The sequence below is a fragment of the Miniopterus natalensis genome, chromosome 11 (assembly GCF_054644295.1).
Source record: "Miniopterus natalensis isolate mMinNat1 chromosome 11, mMinNat1.hap1, whole genome shotgun sequence".
Classification (NCBI taxonomy): domain Eukaryota; kingdom Metazoa; phylum Chordata; class Mammalia; order Chiroptera; family Miniopteridae; genus Miniopterus; species Miniopterus natalensis.
This window is the reverse complement of record NC_142091.1, coordinates 14,872,119-14,895,966: the sequence shown is the minus strand read 5'-3', so window position 1 is coordinate 14,895,966 and position 23,848 is coordinate 14,872,119. Positions and strand designations below refer to the sequence as shown.

At 37.5% G+C, this 23,848-nt stretch overlaps 1 protein-coding gene across 1 annotated transcript in view; it reads left to right on the top strand.

The window, feature by feature from the left end:
- DDX10 (DEAD-box helicase 10) overlaps nt 1-23,848 on the top strand; it is a 207,599-nt gene that overhangs the window by 15,147 nt on the left and 168,604 nt on the right. Inside the window, exons 7-11 of the mRNA XM_016203581.2 lie at nt 1,548-1,674; nt 5,014-5,176; nt 8,571-8,655; nt 21,719-21,820; nt 22,978-23,065. Coding sequence (XP_016059067.2) covers nt 1,548-1,674; nt 5,014-5,176; nt 8,571-8,655; nt 21,719-21,820; nt 22,978-23,065 — 565 coding nt within the window. The remainder of the gene's footprint in view (nt 1-1,547; nt 1,675-5,013; nt 5,177-8,570; nt 8,656-21,718; nt 21,821-22,977; nt 23,066-23,848) is intronic.

Here is a 23,848-nt window from a genome sequence, read left to right as displayed (position 1 = left end):
TAAGAGGCCAGGCTCTGCTCTCCCAGGCGATCCTCATGGATAAACTCAGGAGAATCTGAGTACTGGCTGCTTGGTTATCAAGAATGCAGGAATGGAATAGCAAGAGATGCTTGAGGTATAGTTTCCACCTTCGCTTACAATTGGGTAGACATTGGTCTTTGTAAAGTTGTGTTGAGATAGCTATTAAAATTCTTGATACAGTTAATTTGATAATCTAAAGACTGTCTGGGTCTTTTGATTTTTTTCTTTTTGCTATTTGCTTTCTGCCTCTTTTCAAAACACATTAGTGTCTTCCAGACACTACTTTATCATCATTAGATGGTCTCTAGAACCTTTTGTAATTTATGTTAGGTTAACTGTACATATTATTCCTCTTTCCAATTGCTATAGATAATAGTTGGTTATTAACTGTAGTTTATAGAGTTTGTTAGAAAAAACTGAATCCAAAGACTATTTCATAAATGATTTTAAAATTGATTTTTAGAGGGGGTGGAAGAGAGAGAGACAGAGGGAGAGGGAAACGTTGATTTGTTGTTCTACTTATTTAAGCATTCATTGGTTGATTCTAGTATGTGCCCTGACTGGGAATCGAATCTGAAACCTTGGCATATTGGGACAACACGCTAACCAACTGAGCTATCTCGCCAGGGCTTTTTTGGGTGTTTTTTATTTTTGTATTCTCAAAGAATTTCTTCATAGTTTAGGTTTACTAGTGAAAGACTCTGTTCTGACTTTCTGAAAATCTATTTTATTTTTATTTTTGAAGGATATCTTGGTAGGTTTTTTTTCTCTCTTCAGTTCAAAGATATCTTTCTATTGTATTCTAACTTCCATTTTTTCTGTTAAAGGCAGCTGACAGTTCTCTTGTTCCTTTGAAGATAATATGTGGTTTTTAAGATTTTCTTATTTTAGGTTCTTAGCAAAATCATGAATGATGTCTTTTTTTTTTTTTTTTAGTGTCCTTATTGATTTCAGAGAGAGGAAGGGAGAAGAGAGAGAGAGATAGAAACTTCAATGATGAGAGAGTCATTGATCAGCTGCCTCCTGCACTCCCCCTACTGGGGATCGAGCCCACAACCTGGGCATGTGCCCTGACCGGGAATTGAACTGAGATCTCCTGGATCACAGGTAGATGCTCAACCTCTGAGCTGCCCTGGCTGGGCTGTTTGCTGAGTTTTAATAAGAATGTATATCTATGTATCCCAAGCTCCTGTTAAGATGGCGAAGATTACCATCAGGTCAGCAAGTTCCCTCATGCCCCTTCAGTTGATCCTTGATCCTACCTTTTCAGAGGCGACCCCTGTTTGTGTTTGTATTTTTGATATATAATCTGTAAGGGATTTTGAATGTATTTTAGTCATGTGTTGAATTTATTTCCTAAGGAACAATAGAGAAGTTTTCTTTTGGAGTGTGTGTGCATGAGAGAGAGAGAGAGAAAGGGAGAAATCTGAGAGGCATGCAACTATTAACATTTATGTTCTGGTTTGGATTTCAAAGTTATCAACATGGCATATTTTTAATGTTTTTCCTCCTTTAATTTCCATAAGCACCCCTGCCACTTTGGAACAGAACTACATAGTTTGTCAGTTGCAGCAAAAAATAAGTGTCCTATATTCCTTCCTGCGAAGCCACCTGAAGAAGAAAAGTATTGTATTTTTCTCCAGTTGTAAAGAGGTACTGAATGTTTATTTTTCCTAAGTTATTTGGGTTGGATCATCCCTTTTAAAATACCGAATTTTATTTAGACAAATAGCAACTTCTCTTCTATTCTAGTAAATACAGCACTAGGTGAGGTGATGGATCCGCAGATAGAGAATCCTGTGTCTTTGTTTTAAAGAAACTTGTGCATGAAACTGTAAGCTCCATAAGGGAATAAACTGTCTTTTGTACTTCACTATTGTTAGTATCTAGCATAATACTTAGAACATAATAGCCCTCAGATACCGGTGGAGGGAACAGTGGGCTGACTAGACTAACCAGAGGTCTTTATAATCTCGGACTCACCTACCCTCCATGAATACTGAACTGAATATGCCGTTTATTTTCATGCTTCCATGTCTTTGTTCATGCTGATCTTTGGAATGCTCTCCCTGCATCCCTTCATCCCAATTCTGGGGGAATATTTAACGTCTCAAATATTATACCTGGAAGTCCTTTTCTGACACTCCCAATTCCCTTGTTAGAATCAACTCCCTCCCCTTTCCTCTGTAGTGTTTCTATCTTTAGTTAAACATTTCTTCAACACTAACCTTGTGCTACAAATAAGGGACTCAGTGATGTATAAGAAAACTGGGTTTCTTCCCTTACAGAGAAGGGACCCTGGTTGATTTTTGTCACTTTTTCACATTCTCCGATAACCTAGTTGTTGGCATAAAGTAGGCTGATTTTAGATTTACAACTTTTGGAATAGTTTAGCCTGATAAATACGAGGGTGACTCTCCCTCCATCTTATGAAGAAAATAAATAGTGGTCTCTCATTTTACCATGTAAAGCAGGGATGGGGAACCTTTTTTCTGACAAGGGCCATTTGGATATTTATAACATTTGTGGGCCATACAAAATTATCAACTTAAAAATTAGCTATGATTCGTAGCTTTACCTGACTGACTTATTTCACTTAGCATGCTATTCTCAGGGTCCATCCATGTTGCAAATGGCAGCATTTCGCCCTTTCCTGAGTGCCCAGCTTGTGTATCAGCTTAATTACGAGGTATTTCTGATTGTCTAGAGGGCAGCTCACATTTAACATGGGAACAACAACTTAAAATTTTCTTTCCCTAAGATCTTCCTCATCTCAATAAAGGACTGATTTTTTTCTTTCCTTTTTATTAAGTTTATTCGGGTGACACTGGTTAACAGAACTCATCCCGGTTTCAGGTGCACGATCCCACAACACACCATCTGTACACGGTATTGCATATGTTCAGCGCCCCAAGTCAAGCCTCCGTCCATCACCATTTATCCCCATACCCTCCTCCATGCCCCCAGCCCCTTGACTTCTTAATTCTCGTCTGTCCATGTCCATATTCAGGCTGTTGATAACTCTTTTTGGCTCTGCCACATCTCACCACCCCTCGTGCTGCACTCTAACCCATGCTCAGTTTCCTCTTACTCCTGGTTGGTCTCCATTTCCTTACTCTTTTTCTGTAGTTATTCCACATTATAGCAAGAGTGATCTTTGGAAAGTGGAAACTGGAATCTATCACTGCCTTGCTGCAAACCTTCCAAGATGTCTCCTATAAATTTTAGAATTAAATTTAAACTCCTTACTTAGAACCTGCATGGCTTTATTCTACGTACATCTTCAACCTCAGCCAGTTTTTTTAAGAGCAGGAATTTAAGGTCAGTCTTGATTTGAGAGAGGCAGGTTGCAGAAAGTTTTCAGTTACATGTCGTCAATTTCCATATGTATGTTTCTGAGATTGATTTACCTGAGGGGGCCTCTCTGGTCTGCAGCTTCTCATTTCCCATCTCCTTTTCATGGTAGCTCTTTAACAAACTTTACTAAAGAAAGGCATGTGTCCATCTATTCCTTAGTTTTTTTATTTCATTGTCTCATGATCAGAGAATCTTTCTGGCACCAGGGTAGCTGCTGAGAAAGTGAATGACTCTTAATAACAAGGTGACAAGCCATTTCGCAATTCAGGTGGTTTCTATTCTTGACTTTCAACAGCATTTGAAAGGAAACTTAATGGAATTATTAATTGATAGATTATTACAAATTTTATCTGTCATGATTTTGAAAATTTTTTTTTTTTTTACTTTTTTATTGATTTATTGGAGTGACATTGGTTAGTAAAATTACATAGGTTTCAGGTGTACAATTTTGTAATACATGATCTGTATATTTATTGTGTGTTCACCGTCCCAAGTCAAGTCTCCTTCCAGATTTTTATGAGTTTAGAGGGTTCATGTTCATTCCAGTTCATTTCCTATATTTTTGTGAGGAGACTTTCTTAATACCTATATTAGGAAGAGAAAATAGGAATAAAATAGTGCTGTACTCTGCCTCAGTCTCGTAATCAGTGTTCATTTATGTATACATAAACTAAAGACAGTAAAACTGTAACAATCAGCTCCATTTAGTCCCGTAAATTAAGAGGTGTAATAACATCCACTATTGTATAACACTCAAAATCTTACAACAATAAAATTATTTTTTTATTTCTAACAGTTTTTAAAAATAAAATTATAGCATGTTTTGGTCAGTTCTATATTAATAATAATTAATTACTCCAATAGTAATTGTAGTAATAGTTTATTTAATCCAAGAAGAAAAATTTTAATGCAGCTTTATGGCCACAGGAAATTTTAAAAAGTCAAAACTGATTTACATAGTTTTGTTGTAGAAATTGTGAATTTTGATAAAGTATTCAAAAGACTTTAAAGCATAAAACTATAAAGATAAAATTCTGTGGCATCAGGAAATAAGAGTTCAAGGAGGAAAAGAAATGTAAAATTTCTATTAAAGAGGAGTTTTTAAAATTTATTTTACTGTTGCAAGTATTACGGATGTTACGTTATGTTTTTAACCTTTTATTAAGACATCATTTTTTAGAGTGGTTTTAGGTTCTTACAGAATTGAGGGGCCCTCTCAAACAATGCGTAGTCTCATTATTTTGACATATAAAAATAATTGGTAGTGGGTATCAAATTGCTCTGCAATTTAGACTCTATTGGGTATATTTATCAGAAGTCTTAAGTATTTATTTTAAAATATCAATATTTACAGTATACCAGAAATTACATTCTTTGTAACCAATTAAATTTGGAAAAATAGCAGATATAAACCTAAAAAGCTAAGGGGAACATATTTTTTTCATAATTGTTTTAGGAAATAAAGTGAGCAAAAATGTTTTAACACCATAACTCTACTACATATCCCTTTCTCTGCTCGTTGTATCTTTAATTAGTGAAATTTGTACTCCTAATCCCTTTTTGCCCTTCGTCTTGTAAGCTTACTTTGCTGCTGTTGTCCAGATGTATGAAACTTACTCTTCTATTCATGCCTAGGTTCAGTATTTGTATCGAGTGTTCTGCCGGCTACGTCCTGGTATTTCCATCCTTGCGCTGCATGGTCGACAGCAGCAGATGAGAAGAATGGAAGTCTATAATGAATTTGTCCGCAAGAGAGCTGCAGTGCTCTTTGCTACCGATATTGCAGCCAGGGGGCTGGGTAAGAAAACTTAGGAGAAAAATATTCTGTGATCATGGGGAACATAATTTGCTTATAAATTGATAGGTTTTGGGAATTCAAATCGTTTGACTCTAATAATTGGGCTTTTTTATAAGAGAAAAATGAATTGGTAACTGAGATGATTAGCATTAAGGATACATCAGTGAAGATTTATGTAAAAAAATATCAGGGTATTTCATCTTTGTGCTCTTTTTGTTTCATGATAATAACTATAGCATAGAATCTTGAGGAGTCTACAAGATGAAAGGGGGGTTAAAGGTTTAAAGATATGAAAAAAAGTCCTGTTTCTTTGAAACTGGAAATTTAATAAATATTACAACTTATTTAACAGGAAAAATCGGTGAAGTCCATCTTTTCACCAGGCATTTGAATTTTTATTTTAAAATCATATTTAATATATTTAAACTTTCAAAAAGCCACTGTTATACAATTGGCTTTGTGGGGGTTGAATGAAGTATAGAAGTAATTATAGGAACACTGGAGGTAAGACTAAATGAGATGAGAATACATAAGTGGTAATTTGAATTTCTCACTTTGGTTTATTTATTTATTTTTTAAATATGTCTTTATTGATTTCAGAGAGAGGAAAGGAGAGGGAGAGAGAGATAGAAACATCAATGATGAGAGAGTCATTGATCGGCTGCCTAGCCCGCAACCCGGGCATGTGCCCTGACTGGGAATCAAACCTCAGTCGCCTGGATCCTAGGTTGACGCTCAACCGCTGAGCCACGCCCGGCCGGGCTCTCACTTTGTTTTACTGTGTTAATTATTATGGCAGATTTTAAACATACACAGAGAATAAGTCAGTGTCCTGTCATATACTACCCACTTTTAGTAACTATCTTTTTCGTTATTCCCCTTTTCCTCCTGTCTCCTCTCTCTTGGAGTATTTTAAAGCATACCTCAAGACGTCATATTAGTTTATCCCCATGTAACTGGAGGTAGTAGATAAGTATGCATGTATTTAAAGCTCTCCAGGCTGTATTGTTATACCATGACTTGATAAAGTCAACATTTTGCATTTACATTGTTGTGACTGTAATTGTTTGCTAAGGGAAGTAGTGTACTATGATTGTCTACTTCTTTGTACTTTCTTTTGTGTTTTTCTTTGAATTAATAATTAAAATTTGCTTAGTTTTGTTTCCCAGTTCTAATAGTTCTCAAATGTTCCAGTGGATGCCTCATGCCCAGTTGTCTAACAGTTCAAAACCAGTCTGTTTCTTTTTTCCTTGAGACTTCCTCTTCTGGGAGTCTTCTGTCTCCAGCTCTGATCTAGACTGGTTGCTCCATAAGCCTGATGCACATTTGTCATCCGGGGACTGTCTCTTTCCAGATCTTTCTTGATTTATTCTTTTTTTAAAATCTCATTCTCTAATAGCTTCCAAAAAAGGGTGCCTGGGAGGTAAATTAAAAAACAAACAACTTTATTGATTTCAGAGAGGAAGGGAGAGGGGGAGAGAGAGAGACAGAAACATCAATGACGAGAGAGTCATTGATTGGCTGCCTCCTGAACGCCCCCTACTGGGGATGAGCCCACGACCTGGGCTTGTGCCCTGACCTGGAATCGAACCTCGATCTCCTGGATCATAGGTGGATGCTTACCCTCTGAGCCACGCCGGCTGGGTGGGAGGTAAATTTTTTGAGTTATTTCATATCTGTGTTCTATTCTTTTTCCCCCCTTTAATCCTCACCTGAGGATATATTTTTAAAATTTATTGATTTTAAAGAGGAAGGGAGAGAGAAAGAAAGATTGATGAGAGAGAGGCACATTGATCGGTTGCCTCTCATATGTGCCCTGACCGGGGATCAAACCCACAATCTAGGTATGTGCCCTAACTGGGAATCAAACCCGCAACCTTTTGCTCCAACCAACCAAGTCACCTGACTAGGGTTCAGTGTCTTATTCTTGAATGACAGTGGGATGGGAATAGAATTCTAGGTTGAAATATTTTACATTGTAGTTTTTGCAGATATCTTGAAATATTGTTTACCCTCTACTATTTTAGTTATTATGGTGATCAGACCCACAACTAAGTTGTTACGTAATGTATTAGTAAATAAGTATATATAGTACTATATCAAAATTTCACTAAAAATGTTATAATTTTTCTTTCGTAGGTCCTATGTGTTTTACTTCATGCATTAAAAAAAGGGCCCATAGGCTTCAGATATGACAAAAAAAAATGTCAACCACCTTTGTTTTAGTTTATTTTAAAAAATTTATATGAATATATTCATAAGCAGCATGTAATTTCTTCCGTGTTTAAAAAGTTTACATAAATAATATTATACATACTAGTCTATGACTTGTTTTTGAAGTCTTTTCATGTTGATGTGCAAAGATCTAATGTATTTTGTAGAGTATGTCATAGCACGAATTTCTTTATTCATTCCTGGAGTAACAGACATTTAAGTTTGTCTTTTTATTCCAAAAATGTACAGTGGGTATTCTGAAGCTCTATTCTTATGTAAATGTTTAAGAATTTCTTTAGAATACACCGGTATCTTTTTTTGAATTTTATTTTATTCTTAATTTTTTCTCAATTATTTTTTTAATGAGCAGCATATGCGTATGGATAAAAATGAGTTATGAGACAAAGAAGTCTCTACCTCTCCTCACTTTCCAGAAGCAACTGCTTTAATCTGCTATTTCTTCTTTTGGAATTTAGTTGTATATTTCGAAGTAATAATCTTATACTGCCATTTCTTAACTTACCAAGTTTAGAAATTATCTAAAGATTTACTTTTGTTATCTCTCTATCCTGCTACTCCCTTCTTTTTTTAAGTGCTCAGCCCTTTTCTCTATGATTGAAAGTGATCGGAAAAACCTCATAGCAAAATTCCTAAATGACTAAAGGCAGTAAGAGAATGAGCATTAAGGAGTTGAGAGCAGGATCTCTGGAAATGAATGGAAACTTCTGTAGCCAGAAATACATAGGTAGTAATTATTGCTGGGAAATTGGGAGAGGGACTTAATTCAAATAGAGATGGGAATAGCAGGAAAAGTAAACCTTTATTTAAATTTAGAAACCAGTTTTGTAGTTCACTAGGAGCCCCTAAAAGAACTGGTTCTTTTAGGTTTTTAAATATCAGGATATTTCATTATTTGTCTAACACAAAGCTGTCTTTCTCTGCTGTGTCAGATAGAGAATCTTCACATTCAAACACTGTCATTAATTTTATCTCACTTTGTCAAAGAAGTGTTTATTATCTCTTGGTTCATGCAATTAATTTTATTTTTAATAGAGTTCACAGATGATATCTATCAGTTAAATGTGACAGAAAGTCCTGGCAAGCAATATTGTAAAATAAAAATAGTGCAGCAAGGCAGATCTTGAAACTGATTTTCTAACTCGACATTTCTTCTGTACAGATTTCCCAGCTGTGAATTGGGTTCTTCAGTTTGATTGTCCAGAAGATGCCAACACATATATTCACCGAGCAGGTAGAACTGCCAGGTAGGTGTGTTGGCCCGTTTCTTTGCTTTTGGTACTATCTAAATAAAAAACCAAGCTCTGTGAACTGCAGACAAAGAATGGAGGAATTCAGGTGAGTAGTGGTTTGGCATTTTTGTGGTGTAGTTTCAGAGCAATTGGTCAGCTGTTGTAAGTCATTATGGCTGAGGCTTGATGTTACTGGTGAGAAGAATCAATGAAAATCTTATTGTAGTTTTTTGGTTCTAAATTTTTTTACTTACTAAGCTTTTTATAGGAACTGCGCACTGAACGTCATTTCACTGAATCCTAATGCCCCTCAGTGAGGTATAGGACTGTTATTCAGTACCTGTTTCCAGAGGAGGAAACTGAGTCTTTGAGCAGTTAAACAATTTGTTTGCAGATCCGCAGGGCCAGGATTCGAATCCAGGTAGTCTGACTCCTCTATTCTAGATCTGTACTCTTATCTTTTGAGGTATGGGCTCTGCTCTAAGAGGCAGGGTGGTTTTGAGTTGTAGATTTCACTCTTCCTTTTTTTGTCTAGTGTGGAAATTAGCAACATTGCTGGAGTCTACTCCCAAATACTCCCTTTTCTTTATATGTCCCCACTTTCTTCCTACTAAAAGCACCCTTTGTATGCTAACAAGCTGTGGGGAAGCTATCTGGAAAACAGTATAGCAAAGTCATAATCATGGGAGTGAATGGCATAGAAAGGTGTCTGGATAAATGAAAATAGTAAGTGTCATTGTGTTGAGGTTGTAGTGAAGGTGGAAGACGTATGCTGCTGGTAGAATTGAAAATGGTTAGCATCTTTCTGGATAGCATTCTGTAATACTTATCAAAAGTCTTAGAGCTCTTCTTTTTGACTCAATAACTCCACATCCAGAAATTGATCTTAAGAAAATAGAGAGATGGAAAAAGTTTCAGTAAAGATGTTCATCTTACTGAATGGTTAAGAATTGGAGACAGCCAAAATAATAACCACAGTAGTGTTATGATTAATTGTGATTAGCCACAGATGGACAATTTTTTTGGTTTTCCATTTTGTTACCATTTTCTTTCTCATCAAAACTGGATGAGTGTGTCTTTATAATATGGATGTCAATGAGACATCGATGTTTAATGATGGAAGAGACACTAACTGAACAACCATCACTTCAGGTTTTTTGTGTTTTTTTTTTAAACATATCTTTATTGATTTCAGAGAGTGGAAAGGAGGGGGAGAGAGAGAGATGGAAACATCAATGATGAGAGAGTCATTGATCAGCTGCCTAGCCCGCAACCTGGGCATGTGCCCTGACTGGGAATCAAACCCCGATCTCCTGGATCCTTGGTCAATGCTCAACCGTTGAGCCATGCCCGGCTGGGCTCACTTCAGGTTTTTAAGCCACCAACTTTTGTTTAGTGATTTCCCAGGGATGGCAGGGTCTTTAGACCCAAGATCTAAATCCTCGCCCAGGCAGAGACTCACTCTCCAGCAGGCTTGTGCTTCCATTTGCCTTTAGCAAGTAGCCCAAGTGTCCTCAGTCCCTTGTCTATCTGTGAAGTCCCTTTGGTGTTTGCTTCTTTTAACTTTCTTTGTGTCCACAGTTCTTGGATGGCTTTAAAGAAGTTTTATCTTTTTGTGTCTGGTGAACTTTGTTTGCTTCAGCTTAAGTGAAGTTTTTTTATATCCTTCTACAGCCTAAGAAGTACAGCTCTTTCTTTCTCGTTGTTTTTTAATTATAAAGTTTTTGAATGTTTACCATTTTTCAGTTGATTCACTTTTAGCCCATGGGCTGTTAAACATGGGCTATAACAAAAGTACACTCACTTAAGTGCTTTTCTTTTGACCGACATGATCAGAGAGACTAGTATAGTAGTGAAAGGTAAAACTTCCTATAAACAGGATTTATGTACTAGAGGGTTCAAAAGTAAGTCTTTATTGCAGTTATATAATTTGAATAAGCAATGGGGTTAGAACTGGGTTCTGTGTATGATGTCTGCTGCATTCAGACAGACTTACTTTTAGAATGGTAACATTTTGATTTTGAATGGGCTCTAAGTAAATGCGACTAGGTAGAATAGCAGCCTTGTTTTCCATTCATGAGAAGGTGCGTGGTGCATCAGTGGCCTTTGATGTGTGGGGTACATGTTTAGATTACTTGATAGATATTCAGAGGTTTTAGTTGTGGTTGTTGGAATGAATGTTTCTCCATTATTTAATTCTCAACAAATGTGTAATATGTATGAATTTGTACAGGTACCCATGCACACGCTTGTATTTTGTGGTCCTATGGGCCCCTAGGTAGATAAAGTTGAATCTGGACTCTCACTGGCATATCGGACCGGGGGCATGCAGGCATTTAGATGCCATTGGTGTTGACATGGACAGGGCAAACTGATTCCTTTATAGAATACATTTAGCAATATTTTAAAATTATTCTTCCTGTATGAAGATTATGGACATCTTAGTGATTCAGGAAAATGTTCACAAAGGGCAAATATTTCAGGGTTCTTGTTTCCTGGAGAAATTGTTTAAAATGTTATGTAGTTGAACATGCCATGGTGAACATGAAATTGGTCTTAATGACTGTGGAGATGAAGAGGAGGTAGAACAGCATCACAATTGATTGTGCTTTAAGAGAGAGAATACTAATTTGAAAAACGATTGTAATGCAGTTTCTAATGTGGTCATTTATTTTTAAAGTACAAGCTTGTTTGACCCTTCATAACCAATTAAAAATACTTTGAATTGACACTTTTAGATATATGGTGAGTGGAAAGGATATGTAATGCTTATTTTCTCTTTGTCAGTTTAATAAAAAATGACTAAATTGCAGTTTAAAAGTTGCCATTAATGGGTTTAGAGCTAATTAGAAAATTTTGTGGGCCATGAGCCGGGATAATTGAATTGAATAAAGGCTAAATTAAAATTTGAAACTAATTAAAATCCTGTGTATTTGCTGTAATTAAAACCAGGTTGCCAGATAGCGTTTGCTTTTGGAATTGAACTATGATATATGAATATAGATAAATGAATTTAGTGCTTTGTGGCAAAATAACTAAGGTTTGGGGAAATCAGTTTTCTTTTTCCTTTCTGTGTTTTAGCTAAGTGAAAATAAAGGGTGATTCAGGTACCTGTTGCCTTGAAGTAACTTATTCTATTTTAATTTATTCATCTGTCTAAAATTCTTTTGCAGTTCAGAACATTTTTCTCTGTTTTCCTTAACCATCCATACTCCTTTTAACACAGTGATCTCCTTTAGGAACAAATGAGGCAAGGGACCCAAGTCTAGTTTTATACAGCTGTATCCTGTGATACTTTCCACCGCTTAAAAGTGATTGTCTTTAGGGCTTGCAGTGATTGGTACACTCACAAAATCAGGCTCTTCCACTTATAAAAATGCCCACTTGAAAATAAAGGTTTGGGAATAGAAAGTAGGAATATATCAGATACTCCTCATTTTTTTAAAGCTTCCATTTGAGGAGTAGGGGTCTGCAGGTAGAAGGTGGGGTTTCCACTGTAGCAGTGTAGCAACATTCCAGCTCTGCTTTAGTTACCTCAGCTGCGTTTTGTGATCTCAGATTTTGTTGGGAGTGATTTAAGTGGTTCCACTAGGGGACAGCAGAGGACAGTTCTTTGCTTTGCACACTCACTGGCAGCAGTTTAGAGCAGCAGCAGCAAATATGCAGAAAGAAAGTGGTTTAAATTTCTAATGTGATAACTTCTGAAGAGTTTATGATGGTGGTTTTGTGGAAAATACTTGTACTTTACAGAATAGATAATGAAGAAAACATTTTAAATGTTTTTAATTGGTTCGTAAATGGAAATAAAAGTGAAAAGACAGTTCCCATGGGCATTAATTTACTGAAGTTTACTATGTGTATCTTAGGTTTAAGATAGGAACAGTTTTTGCTAGTGAAAATTCTTATTTTTTAAATTTCTTTAGCTTAGACTTAGGAAGATTCTATCTTTAGCCCACTCCACCTTTATAGAGACTGGTGCTTCTCCTTTTTTTAAAAAATATGTGTTTTAAAAAAAATTGATTTTAGAGAAAGGAAGTGGGGGGGAGAGAGAGAGGAAGGGGGGAGAGAGAGAAAAAGAAAGGGAAGGAGAGAAGGAAGGGAAGGAGGAAAGGAAGGGAAGGAGAAAAGGAAGGGAAGGAGGGAAGGAAGGAGGAAAGGAAGGGAAGGAGAAAAGGAAGGGAAGGAGGGAAGGAAGGAGGAAAGGAAGGGAAGGAAGGGAGGGAAGGAAGGAAGGAAGGAAGGAAGGAAGGAAGGAAGGAAGGAGGGAAGGAGGGAAGGAAGGAGAGAAGGAGGGAAGGAAGGAGGGAAGGAGGCAAGGAAGGAAGGCGGGAAGGAAGGAAGGAGGGAAGGAAGGAAGGAAGGAGGGAAGGAAGAGAAGAAGAAAAGGAAGGGAAGGAAGGAAGGAAGGAGGGAAGGAAGAGAAGGAGAAAAGGAAGGGAAGGAGGGAAGGAAGGGAAGGAGAGAAGGAAGAGAAGGAAGGAGGGAAGGAAGGGAAGAAAGAAAAGAAAGAAAAAAAAGAAGTGAGAGGAAACATCGATTGGTTGCCTCCTGTACGCACCCTGACCAGGGACCAAACCTGCAACCTGGAAATGTGCCCTGACCGGGAATCAAACTGGTGACCTTTTGGTGCACGGGATGACCCTCAACTATCTGAGCCACACTGGCCAGGGCAAGGCTGGTGCTTCTTTACAGGCCTTCTGCGTTTGTCTGTTGGAATCTAGAATTTGAAGCTTTAAAAAACAAAGGGCTAAATCATTTCTTTATTTTGCATCAAGAAGCATTGAGGAGCTTGGGAGAATACGACCAGCCTAACTATTGAGGTAGGTAAAAGGGCTGATATTTCCTAGGAGTCTGTTATTTCTCAGGCACTTCCTCGTTGCTCTCCTGCAGCCTGTTCTCGGCACAGCAGGCAGAGTGATCCTTTGAAAACACAAGTCAGATCATGTCACTCCTCTGATGGCTTCCCATTTCACTCCGAGTAAAAGCCAGTGACCTTCTGGACTTATACTGTGCAACCCCCTCCAGCGCCGTTTCCTCTTGTTCCCCACTTGTTTCCTGTGCTCCCCGCCGGCCTTGCTGTTTCTTCTACATGCCAGGCGTGTTTTGTCTTAGGGCCTTTATATTATCTGTTTCTTCTGAAGTGCTTTTTCCTTAAGTATCCACATGGCTGTCTTTTGTACCCTGCCCCAACCACTCCTCCTTAACCTTGCTCTGTATATTTTTTTCACAGCACTTAACACCTTTAAATATACTAGAGCATTTACTTATATTTACTGTTTGCTTTTTGTTCTCTTTACTAGAATGTAAGCTTTATAAAAGCAAGGCAGGTTGTCAGCTTAATTGATGTACTCTGAGTGCCTAGAACAAGGCCTGGCACAGAGTAGACACTTAAGCTGACACAATTAGTTTCTCAAATCAGATGCATGAAGTAGAGATCTTACCTCATATATTAATTAGCTGTTTCAATTTTTCCAATTACCCCACAATTTAGTGGCTTAAAGCAAGAACTGTATATTATGGTTTCTATGGGTCATTTTGGTCTTCTGGTTATCGGTCAGTCACATGGTCTTAATCTGTTAAAACTTCAAGGTGTCACACAGCACTTTAAGATTCATCTTGGGTAATATTTTAAACAAAAATAAAATTTAAAAATTAAAAATAAAATAAAAACTAATATTTGTTAAAAAATTTTTAACAACCGAGTTCATTACCATTAGATTTTACAGTAAAGTCAAGCATTATAAAAACCAAACCAAACCAAACCAAACAAAAAGATTCACCTGGAGATGGACCCCTTTCCAAACTTGTTGCCAGGATACATTTCCTCACTATTGGTCAGAGGTGCCTCTCAGTTCCTTTCTACTTGGTCTTCCTTTTCTTAGGGCTTCTCACAACATAGCAGCTGGCCTCATCAGAGAGCCACTGAGAGGGGAACGGGAGTAAGATGGAAGCCGCAATGTCTTTTATGACCTGGACGTGGCTGTCACACTTCCTTCTTTCTGTAGTATCCTAGTGGTCACACAAATTAGCACAATCAAGTGTGGGGGATGCCTACAATGGTGTGAATACCAGGAGACCTGGATTATTGGGAGCCATTTTAGAAGCTGCCTAATACACCTAATATCAAACTTTAATAATTTCAAGGATAAAGGTAATCACGAGGCTTGTGTGAGGCAGGAAAAGCCCTGGACTTTCAACACAGCTGCACAGGTCCATTCTTGCACATCAGGGTGTGTTTTGGCCCAGATTGACCTGAGTCTGTAAGTGATATATGTGGCTATGACTTACACAGGTGGGCCATTGGTATACTCAGTTACAAGGCTGACCATCGCTGCCTCCCTCTTGAATCCATGGACTGTGAACAAACCTGGTACATCCTGTTAATAGCATCTCATAGATGAGGGCTCTCACACTAACAAATTTACCATGTTTGTTCCCAAGGAGGCCTGTCACGAGTATGTTTATGAAGATTTGATTATATTGCTTTTTTTATTTTTTTAAACCAGGGAGACTCTTCCCTTCCCCTGCGCCCACACAGGGAATGCTTGGATTGTAGCTTAGCCACTTCCTAACACTCAGTATCTGAGTGAATAAGTGAATGAACTCATTTAGCCTTTGTGATAGCTGTATGGAAGAGATCTTCGGGAGCTCTTACACAGAGAGTATGAGGTAAAACATGTCCAGGCTCACTCAGGAAGTACCAGGGCTGGCATTATACTTGGGTCTTTCTGATTCTGCAGCTCATGTTCTTGCAGTGTGCCCAGAGCAGCTGTTTTTACTTAATGAAGTTTAGTGGCTGCTCATCCTATGCAGGGCTTCTAGACTGCATGAAAGCCAGGTCCATGGAGAAGGAAGGTAAATAACTTGAATTTGCTGCCATTTGAGATCATGCACTAAAATATATGCATTTTTTCCTTCTCTATTTGGACTATGAGAGAGACATATCCCATAGTCGATCAAACACTGTCCTTAAAAGTCAAGACATTTGGGACCAGCTGGTGTGCCTCGGTGGTTGATCATCTACCTATGAACCAGGAGGTCACAGTTCTGATTCCGGGTTGGGGCACATGCCTGGGTTGTGGGCTCCATCCCCAGTAGGGAGCGTGCAGGAGGCAGCCGAGCAATGATTCTCTCACATCATTGATGTTTCTCTCTCTCTCCCTCTCCCTTCCTGTCTTTGAAATCAATAAAAACATTAAAAAAGTCAAGAAACTTGGGTTTGGCTCTGTCATTTGGTGGCTGTGTACCCTTGGAAAAGTTATTAACCTCTTTAAGCCTCAGTTTCAGTTTCCTGAAAGTATGATTTTAGGTGGTATTAGTACTGCTTTTAAATGGGTTTTCTTTTGGTTCTAAATCTATTAAATTCTTAGTCTTTAAAAAAAATTTTTCTGGGGACAGTTGATTTTGTGTTTAGTTAAATGTAGTGTTTAATTACTACATTTGTCCTGTGAACACCATCAGTTCTTGCTCTTAATCAGTTTTCTAGAAGCTTTCCATGCAACATGTTAGCCAGCTTGATTTCTTTCTAGTTATTTGATGGTGAACTTCATTTGTCAAACTGTTGAGCCTATTGTGGTATTACTTGTTCATGTTTCTGAGATCTTCAGCTGCAGATGACTTGTTTTCCCAGAGTATGTCCCTGTCTTTTTCTAGTGTAGAGTCTTTAGATAGTCTATGAGTCAGAGATCCCCTTTTTCCTGGAATAAGCTCCCCTTTGTACCACGTCATGCAGGAGAAACAGAACAGTTGGACTCTGATGCCTGTGTCTGGCTGCATGGCTGACTGCACTGTGCCCCCACAGTGGCAGGAATTTGTGGGGCTGGTTGCCACAGGTAAGGCTGAGGCATAGGGAGAATAAGAGATACAGGGAGGGGAAAGGAGCTATGGAGTAGCAGAGCGTGACCTACGGTTGTCTCCATTTCTCTGCTTCTTGATCATACTTGTGTTGTGACCAGTGACTAGTATATTAGTAGTTGCAGGAAAACAATTTTAGATCCTGAAGGGACCCAGAGCATCTCGTTCAAATTGTATAACTTAAAAAATAAAAAAATGTGATATACAATGATAAAGTGACTCCTTATCCAAGGTTATGAATAGTACAACAGGAATTTGAAATTAGTTCTTTTGACCCCAAATCCAGTATTTTAACTATTAAATGCAGCGATTTTCAACCTTTTTCATCTCATGGCACATATAAACTACTAAAATTCTGTGGCACACCAAAAAATGTATTATATTTTTTGCCAATCTGACAATAAAAATAGGTACAATTTTGATTAATTCATAGCGAATGACTATTGTTGAGTTGGCTGTTGTCATTCTTTTTGACAATCTAAGGGAAAAGAGGTCAGTGCTGCTGAGTAAATACTCACGTATGGCACGTTTTAAAAATTCTTGCTGCATACCAGCTGTACTAATGCAACTCCTAGTGGCTCAGTTTATATTTGCTCATGCACCAAATATTTAGTGACCAGACTTTAGGTATAAATGATATATATGTTAGGTACAGAAGACAAATTCATACATGTCTTCAAAGGTAATGGTCAGAATAAGGAAATATGCTAAAATTGGTAGTAGTAGGATGTGTTAATGAAGTAAGAGTGATGCAAAAGATGTAGATTGTTAAAAGCATATAAAAATTTTTACTTGTTTTTAATAACTTGTATTTTATTATAAAAATAATACTTATTCACTATACAAATTTTAGACAATGGCAAAACAAACATCCAAATCCCACCACCTAGAAAATTTTTTTTATGTATATTTGTGCATTTTGAAAAAATTATGGAGATAGACTTATTCTAAATATATTCTTTTGTGATTAGTATCCTGGAGAACTAGGGTGGCTGGGCAGTGGTGACCACTGCCAGATCACGCTGTAGCTGTAGAGGAGTGAATGAGCAAAGTCAGAGGGCACTTAAAGACACAGCTCCAACAGAGTGTGCTGGGGACTCTGAATTGGAGTAACTGAGGATTAATAGTTCTTGGCTAGAAGGCAAACTGTAGCCAGAGTGGCAAGGCTTTCTGTCCTTTCTTCAGCCATAATTTGTTTCATAGTTTCTTTTTTTAAAAAAAAAAATATCTTTATTGATTTCAGAGAGAGAACAGGAGAGGGAGAGAGAGAGACAGAAACATCAATGATGAGAGAGTCATTGATCGAGCCCTCAACCCGGGCATATGCCCTGACCGGGAATTGAACCCTGATAGTCTGGATCCTAGGTCAGTGCTCAACCGCTGAGCCACGCCCGGCCGGTCCATAGTTTATTTCAAATGGAAGAATTATCATCAGGATCCAAAAGCCGAAGGTCTGGATCTCCTATTTTAGCTAGAAATACTAGTGAGCTCTAGGGTGTAGAAGTAGTTTCCTGAGAGCAGATAATTGTGATCAACCTATTGAGGATCCTTCTTTCTGGAGGGAATCCTAGAATACTTGAAAAAAAGCAATGAACTGGAAATTGAAAGTCTCTGTTACGTAGTGATCCTGCCCTGCGCCCCCTTCTTGTCCTTTCAGGGACTTGATTTTTTATTTGTTTTCTCCATTGTTTGCTTGCTTTTAAGTTTGGCAAATTAATGTCAGAGTAACCTCTATATAAATTCTAAGGAGCTCTATAAATGTAACATCCTATTAACACTGATGGTGAAAATGAGATTTTTGTTTTTTCAGATTCTGGGCTTTTTATATGGTGTCTAGAATGTCTCAAAATAATTTGTCTAAATATATGGAGTTTTAGAATATAGTTCTTACGAAGAACAGTTATTTCTCTGTATCCATATCCTTTGCCTTGGCTTTGGATATTGCTTTTGAAATCTAAAAGCTAGCTCATGGGTAAATAAACTATTCTTGTAAGCATTTTAAAAAAAGTGAAATGTGCTTCTGCCTTTTTAAAACTGCTTTTATTTTTGAAATAGAAGCTTACTGGAAATTTTTGGGTGTTGGTGTGTGGGAGATAATTTGTGCTTTCCATTGTTTCTGGGAAAAGCTGTGTGTCATGTAAGATAGGTAAAAGGGCTAGTGATCTTTTTATTAGATGCTTGCCTTGTGGGGTTCAAGTTGGACATTTCCCCCCATTTTCCTTTGAGAATCTTTTTTCTTCTAAATTTCAGTGTTGCACTCTGTCTTAACCTCGTGTAGCTATAGTTTTCAAAGGTTTGGATATGGCCCTCTTGTGACTTTAATCATGACTCATTCTCCCAGATTCTTCCCGGGAGCACAATGGGTAGATAAGATAGATGTAGATAATTGGACTTACTATTCCTGTTTATGCGTCAGTCTGAGGGTCAGAGACCTTTAGTGGATTCCTCTTTGATGTCCTAGAGCTTTCTCTATACTCTTGCCCAAAGTCCTGGCCCTGTGTAGAGTTGGGAGCCTATTTATTTTCTCTCCATCTCTGAATTTGGAAATAGGATGGTAAGAGGTTTGTTTATGCTCAACCCACTGATCTCCCTCCTTCCTGACTGTTCTTCAGGCCCCATAACATAAGCCTTTTTACTGATTTCATGCCAGTCTAGCTGCCTTGAGGGCATTTTAGAAAGTGTACTGCACAGTGGTCAGTGTTGACCGATCCTGTCCTCTTTCACCTTTAACAGGTCCCTGTTGAAATCTTAGAGCCTCAGAAGCTGTGATGTCGCTTAGATATCTTGTCTGCTCAGGCTGTCGCCTCACTGCTTCATACAATAATAATTTCTACCTTCAGAGTTAGTTTAGTCTAACACTGCTTAGGGGGATGCTTTAAGTTCATATTTCCTCATAGGAAATGAAGATGAAACATTTGAGTCATACTAGTCTGTCTTAAAATTACTATGGGGAAGGTATTTGGTACTATTTTTCTGTTATGAAATATACTTAATAAAAGGAGTTAATACAGGGTGAAGCGAAATTAGGTTTACAGTTGTTCATATGGAATATAATACAATAATAAATAATAATGCAAGAATAAACTGTTTCGAGTACTCACAACTATAAACTTACTTCTGCCCCAGCCTGTGTATGTTCAGCCTTCCTCTTCTCTTCCTGTTTAATACTCATGCACTTAGAAAACCTAGAAAAGGCAAATAAGCATGAAGAAGACAAAACTTGATTCTCTCAACTGCTGCCTTTTCTTCCTGGAAAATTGACTCTTCTAATGTTTGATTAATTTCTAATTGTTCTTAGGTCTCGGCTCCTAGAGGTCATTTCCTTAGGGCAGTTTTCTTGACTCCTAGACTACATTCAGTAGAACTCTTGTATGTTCTCGTGGCTTCCTATATGTTTACTGCAACACTCACACCACTTTATGTGACTCGCTGGTTTTAATGTCTGTCTGTGGTGGTCTGTAAGCTCTGTGACAGCCAGAACTGTGTCCATTTTGTCACTCTGTTTCAGTGCCTGGCATATACTGGCCCCTTAATTTCTTAAAATTGATGAATTAACTTCAGACTTTTAACAATTTTGGTTTATTTCATGCTCTTCTGTGTGTCTGTGTACATGTAAAGACACACCCGCACATACTTCTATAAAGGTATGACCCTGCAGTTTCTGCAGAGAAGGGGCCCTGAAGTCAACATGGGATGTAAAAATGGCCTTCAGTCTTTATAGCACAGAACAAACAGTGAGTCAGCAGAGCCAGTTTCCCTCCCATGCTAGGTGATGAAATTCTGCTCACATGGAGGTGGTATCCGGTCTCTCTCAGAGGCTTCCAGGGATTCTCGCAGGCCAGACTAATGTACCTTCCGAGCAACCTTTCCTGCTGTTGACTTACATGTACTGGCTCAGTTGAGTTTCTTTCTATGTTTGCCTTGTACTTTCCAGTTTCCGTTCTTTTGTTTGTGCTACTCTTTGTTCATGGAACCCCTTTGGGATTCCTTAGCTTTTTCCTTCCTATTTTCAAGGCCTACCTCACGTTCCAACTGCTGTGTTTCTGTTTTTCTCTGGCTAACCCTGAGTGGTCTCTTTTCACTTCTGAGTTTGTGGCATTTATTGCCTGTGGTTGTCCTTTGACACTCATTTACCATTTTGGGGCTTTTAAAAAAAAAAAAATCTCCTGCTTTTGTGTGTGTGTGTCTTTTCTAGTGAACTGGATTGTTAGATCAATGAAGATAAGAATATTCATCTTCTATTTCTCTGTGTTCTTGTTTATCAGTGGCTCAGTTTCTCAGTAAGTAATTTATTTGGTTAACTAGAAAAATGTTCCCCCCTTTATTTTATGGAATGAACCCTGAAGAGAGTGCTTTGAGATTACTTTTTCTTTAGTGTCTTTAAAAAATTTCCACAAATACCCAATTCCATTCTGTCTTACTGCTTGCATGTAATAGCTGACACTAAGGTCTCATGGAGATCTGCATTCAGGTAGTACAAGAAGCCTAAGTAAGTGTGGGTGCCTTGTGGCCTGCTTATGTAGACATTTCTGAGTACAGTGTTAAATAAGATTTTACTCAGTAAGAGAGAAGAAGTACGTGGGTTGGAGGCAAGTTTTTCACCTGGGTAGAGGCCCATTTCTTAGTAGTCAAATCCCTGGGAAGATGATTAGATTTCCTTAATGTAGTAGGTTCCATGTTGATTAAATGACTGAATTTATTACAACACTCTAGTGACTTGAATGAGAAATTGTCTCTTTGCTATAGGTAGAGAGCTATTTAAGAAATTCTTTTAGCCCTGACTGGGTGGCTCAGTTGGTTGGAGCGTCACCCTGTGCACCAAAAGGTTGGGGTTAGATTCCTGGTCAGGGCACATTACCTAGTTTGTGGTATGATCCCCAGTTGGGGTGCATATGGAGGCAACCAATCGATGTTTCTCTGTCTCCCCCTTCCTCTCTCTAAACATATCCTTGGATGAAGATTAAAAAAAGAAAAAAAAGAAAAATTCTTTTTAACTGATATGTTTCTTAAGATCTATATCTATTGTGGTAGAGCCACAAAGTCACTAGGAATTTTAACCAGTCATGAAAATTTGAAAAAGGTAGTCAGAGCCCTACTTTTTTGTTGTGATAGAAATTTAAAAAATTGGTATTCCTAATATTTATTAATTAGGTGAATTTGCTTACATGTTATCTATTCATCAGACTCCATTGATGTGGAAGAGATCTTGGTTTTTTTTGTTTAGGTATAAGGAGGATGGTGAAGCTTTATTAATTTTACTTCCCTCAGAAGAAGAAGGGATGGTGCGGCAGCTTCTCCAGAAGAAAGTGCCGGTGAAGGAAATCAAGTAAGAAACTGGCGTGATGATGTGATTGGTAGGGTAATGATGGCATGAAATTATTATGCTTCATTATGTATGCCTAGTCCCTCCTCCCTCTGATCTATTCTGTCTGGTCTGTGACATTTTTTTGTTTTTAACTTTTACAGGAGACTGTTAGTGGAGAAATAAGATGAAAAATAGAACTTGTTATCTTCAGGAGACATTGGTAGTTGAAAGGATTAGATCTCATGGGTGAAAATTTTTAGAGTTTTCTGCCCGTTTCAGAGGATTGTGTCCCCCGTCATTGAAGGTGTTTAGATTGAGTGTTAGCAGAACCAAACAGAGGCTCACTTGCATTGGGGTCCTTGAAACACCCTGACATTTATTTGGAGGGAAATAATTGGGAAGGCTGTTTAATTGGGGGCAGGAGTGGGAGTTTAGATGAAACAAGATTGGTTGTGAGTTGGTACTTGTTGAGTCTGAGTGAAAGTTTTCTAGGTTTGTATGTTTTGAAATTTTCTATAATTAAAAAGCAAACAAGTAAATTAAAACCACCTCATCTACTACCGCCTGTCATTACCTCAGCCTTGCAGGAACAAAGTGTTTCAGTCTAAATCAAAACAAGTGGGGTTTCTTTTGTGAAAACCATACCCTTGTAAGAATTTCATTTATTCCTGTAGCCTACCTGGGCAGAGTTAAGTAACACTTTTTTTATACTGTGCTTAATATTCAGATAAGGAAAACGATATTAATATCCTTTGGTGACTTGTTTATTTGAAGTTGGTTTTATGATATTTGAATGAAAGTGGTACACAAATGATATTAGATTTCATTTATTCCATTTCAGTAATGATTCATCATCTCCCATAAAAGGCTGCTTTCTAACTTTATAGACTTAAGAAGTTACCAATGCTAACTGTGTAATTAACCTTAGTATATTTCACTCACCCAGCATGAGATGTTTAGAGAGATCTTTGATCTTTCATTTCTTTTTCCTGCATTATTAATAATATGCAAGAAGAGTCACATTTCTGTCTAGTGTAATTTTAGTCTAATCTGCCTCATAGATGAGATATAGATAATGTTATAGACTTAAAAGTACTGAGGAAAATAGGAAAATGCTGTGTACTATTATCAGTTTCCAAAATTGAGATATCTTAAACCTTTATGTTTTTGTTACAAAGAATTAATCCAGAAAAACTTATTGATGTCCAGAAAAAGCTTGAATCGTTTTTAGCTCAAGATCAAGATTTAAAAGAAAGAGCTCAAAGGGTAAGTCATTTTTGAATTAGATAACTTCATTGGAATGGAGCATATGTATAATAAAGTTAAATTTCATCACTTTTGCATGATTATGCTTTAGATATTCAAGTAGTGTAGTTTCCAGATAAAATTAACTTATTCTTTAACTTTTAGAAAATTTAATATTTCTTGTAGTAACCTGGGAAAATGTCTATTACTTGTCCATAGAAAATCCTCTTAAAGGTGATTTTAAAAAAAAAGATTTTTTACTGATTTTTTTTTTTTTTTAGAGAGGGAGGGAGAGTGAAACTTTGATTGGCTACCTCCTGCATGCTCCATACCAGGGACTGACCTTGAAACTGGGGCATGTGCCCTGACCAGGAGTTGAACCAGCAACCCTTCTGTGCATGGGACGATGCCCAGTCAAATGAGCCACACGGGCCAGGGCTTAAAGATGATTTTTAAGTGCATAGTGACCTGATTTCTGGTATACTTGAAAAGTTATCAACTTTTAATTTCTTCAGTTAAGTTACTATAACTCCTGATTGCACTTTCTTGACTATAAGATTAACATTTCTTAGATTAGGTTAAATTTCTAAAAAGTATAACACTTTTGCTAAGTTGTCTTTAGGAATGAGATTTTAATCAATAAATATGACTTAATGCTCCTAAATTACTTTTCTGGACTTAGAAATTCTCTTGATTAGTAAATATTAAATGAAGTGTCACTTTTAGTTAACTTATTTTTAGTTCTTACAGTCCTGGCAGTAGATTCTTTTGAAAAGGAAGATGTGAAATTAATTTGCATTGTGA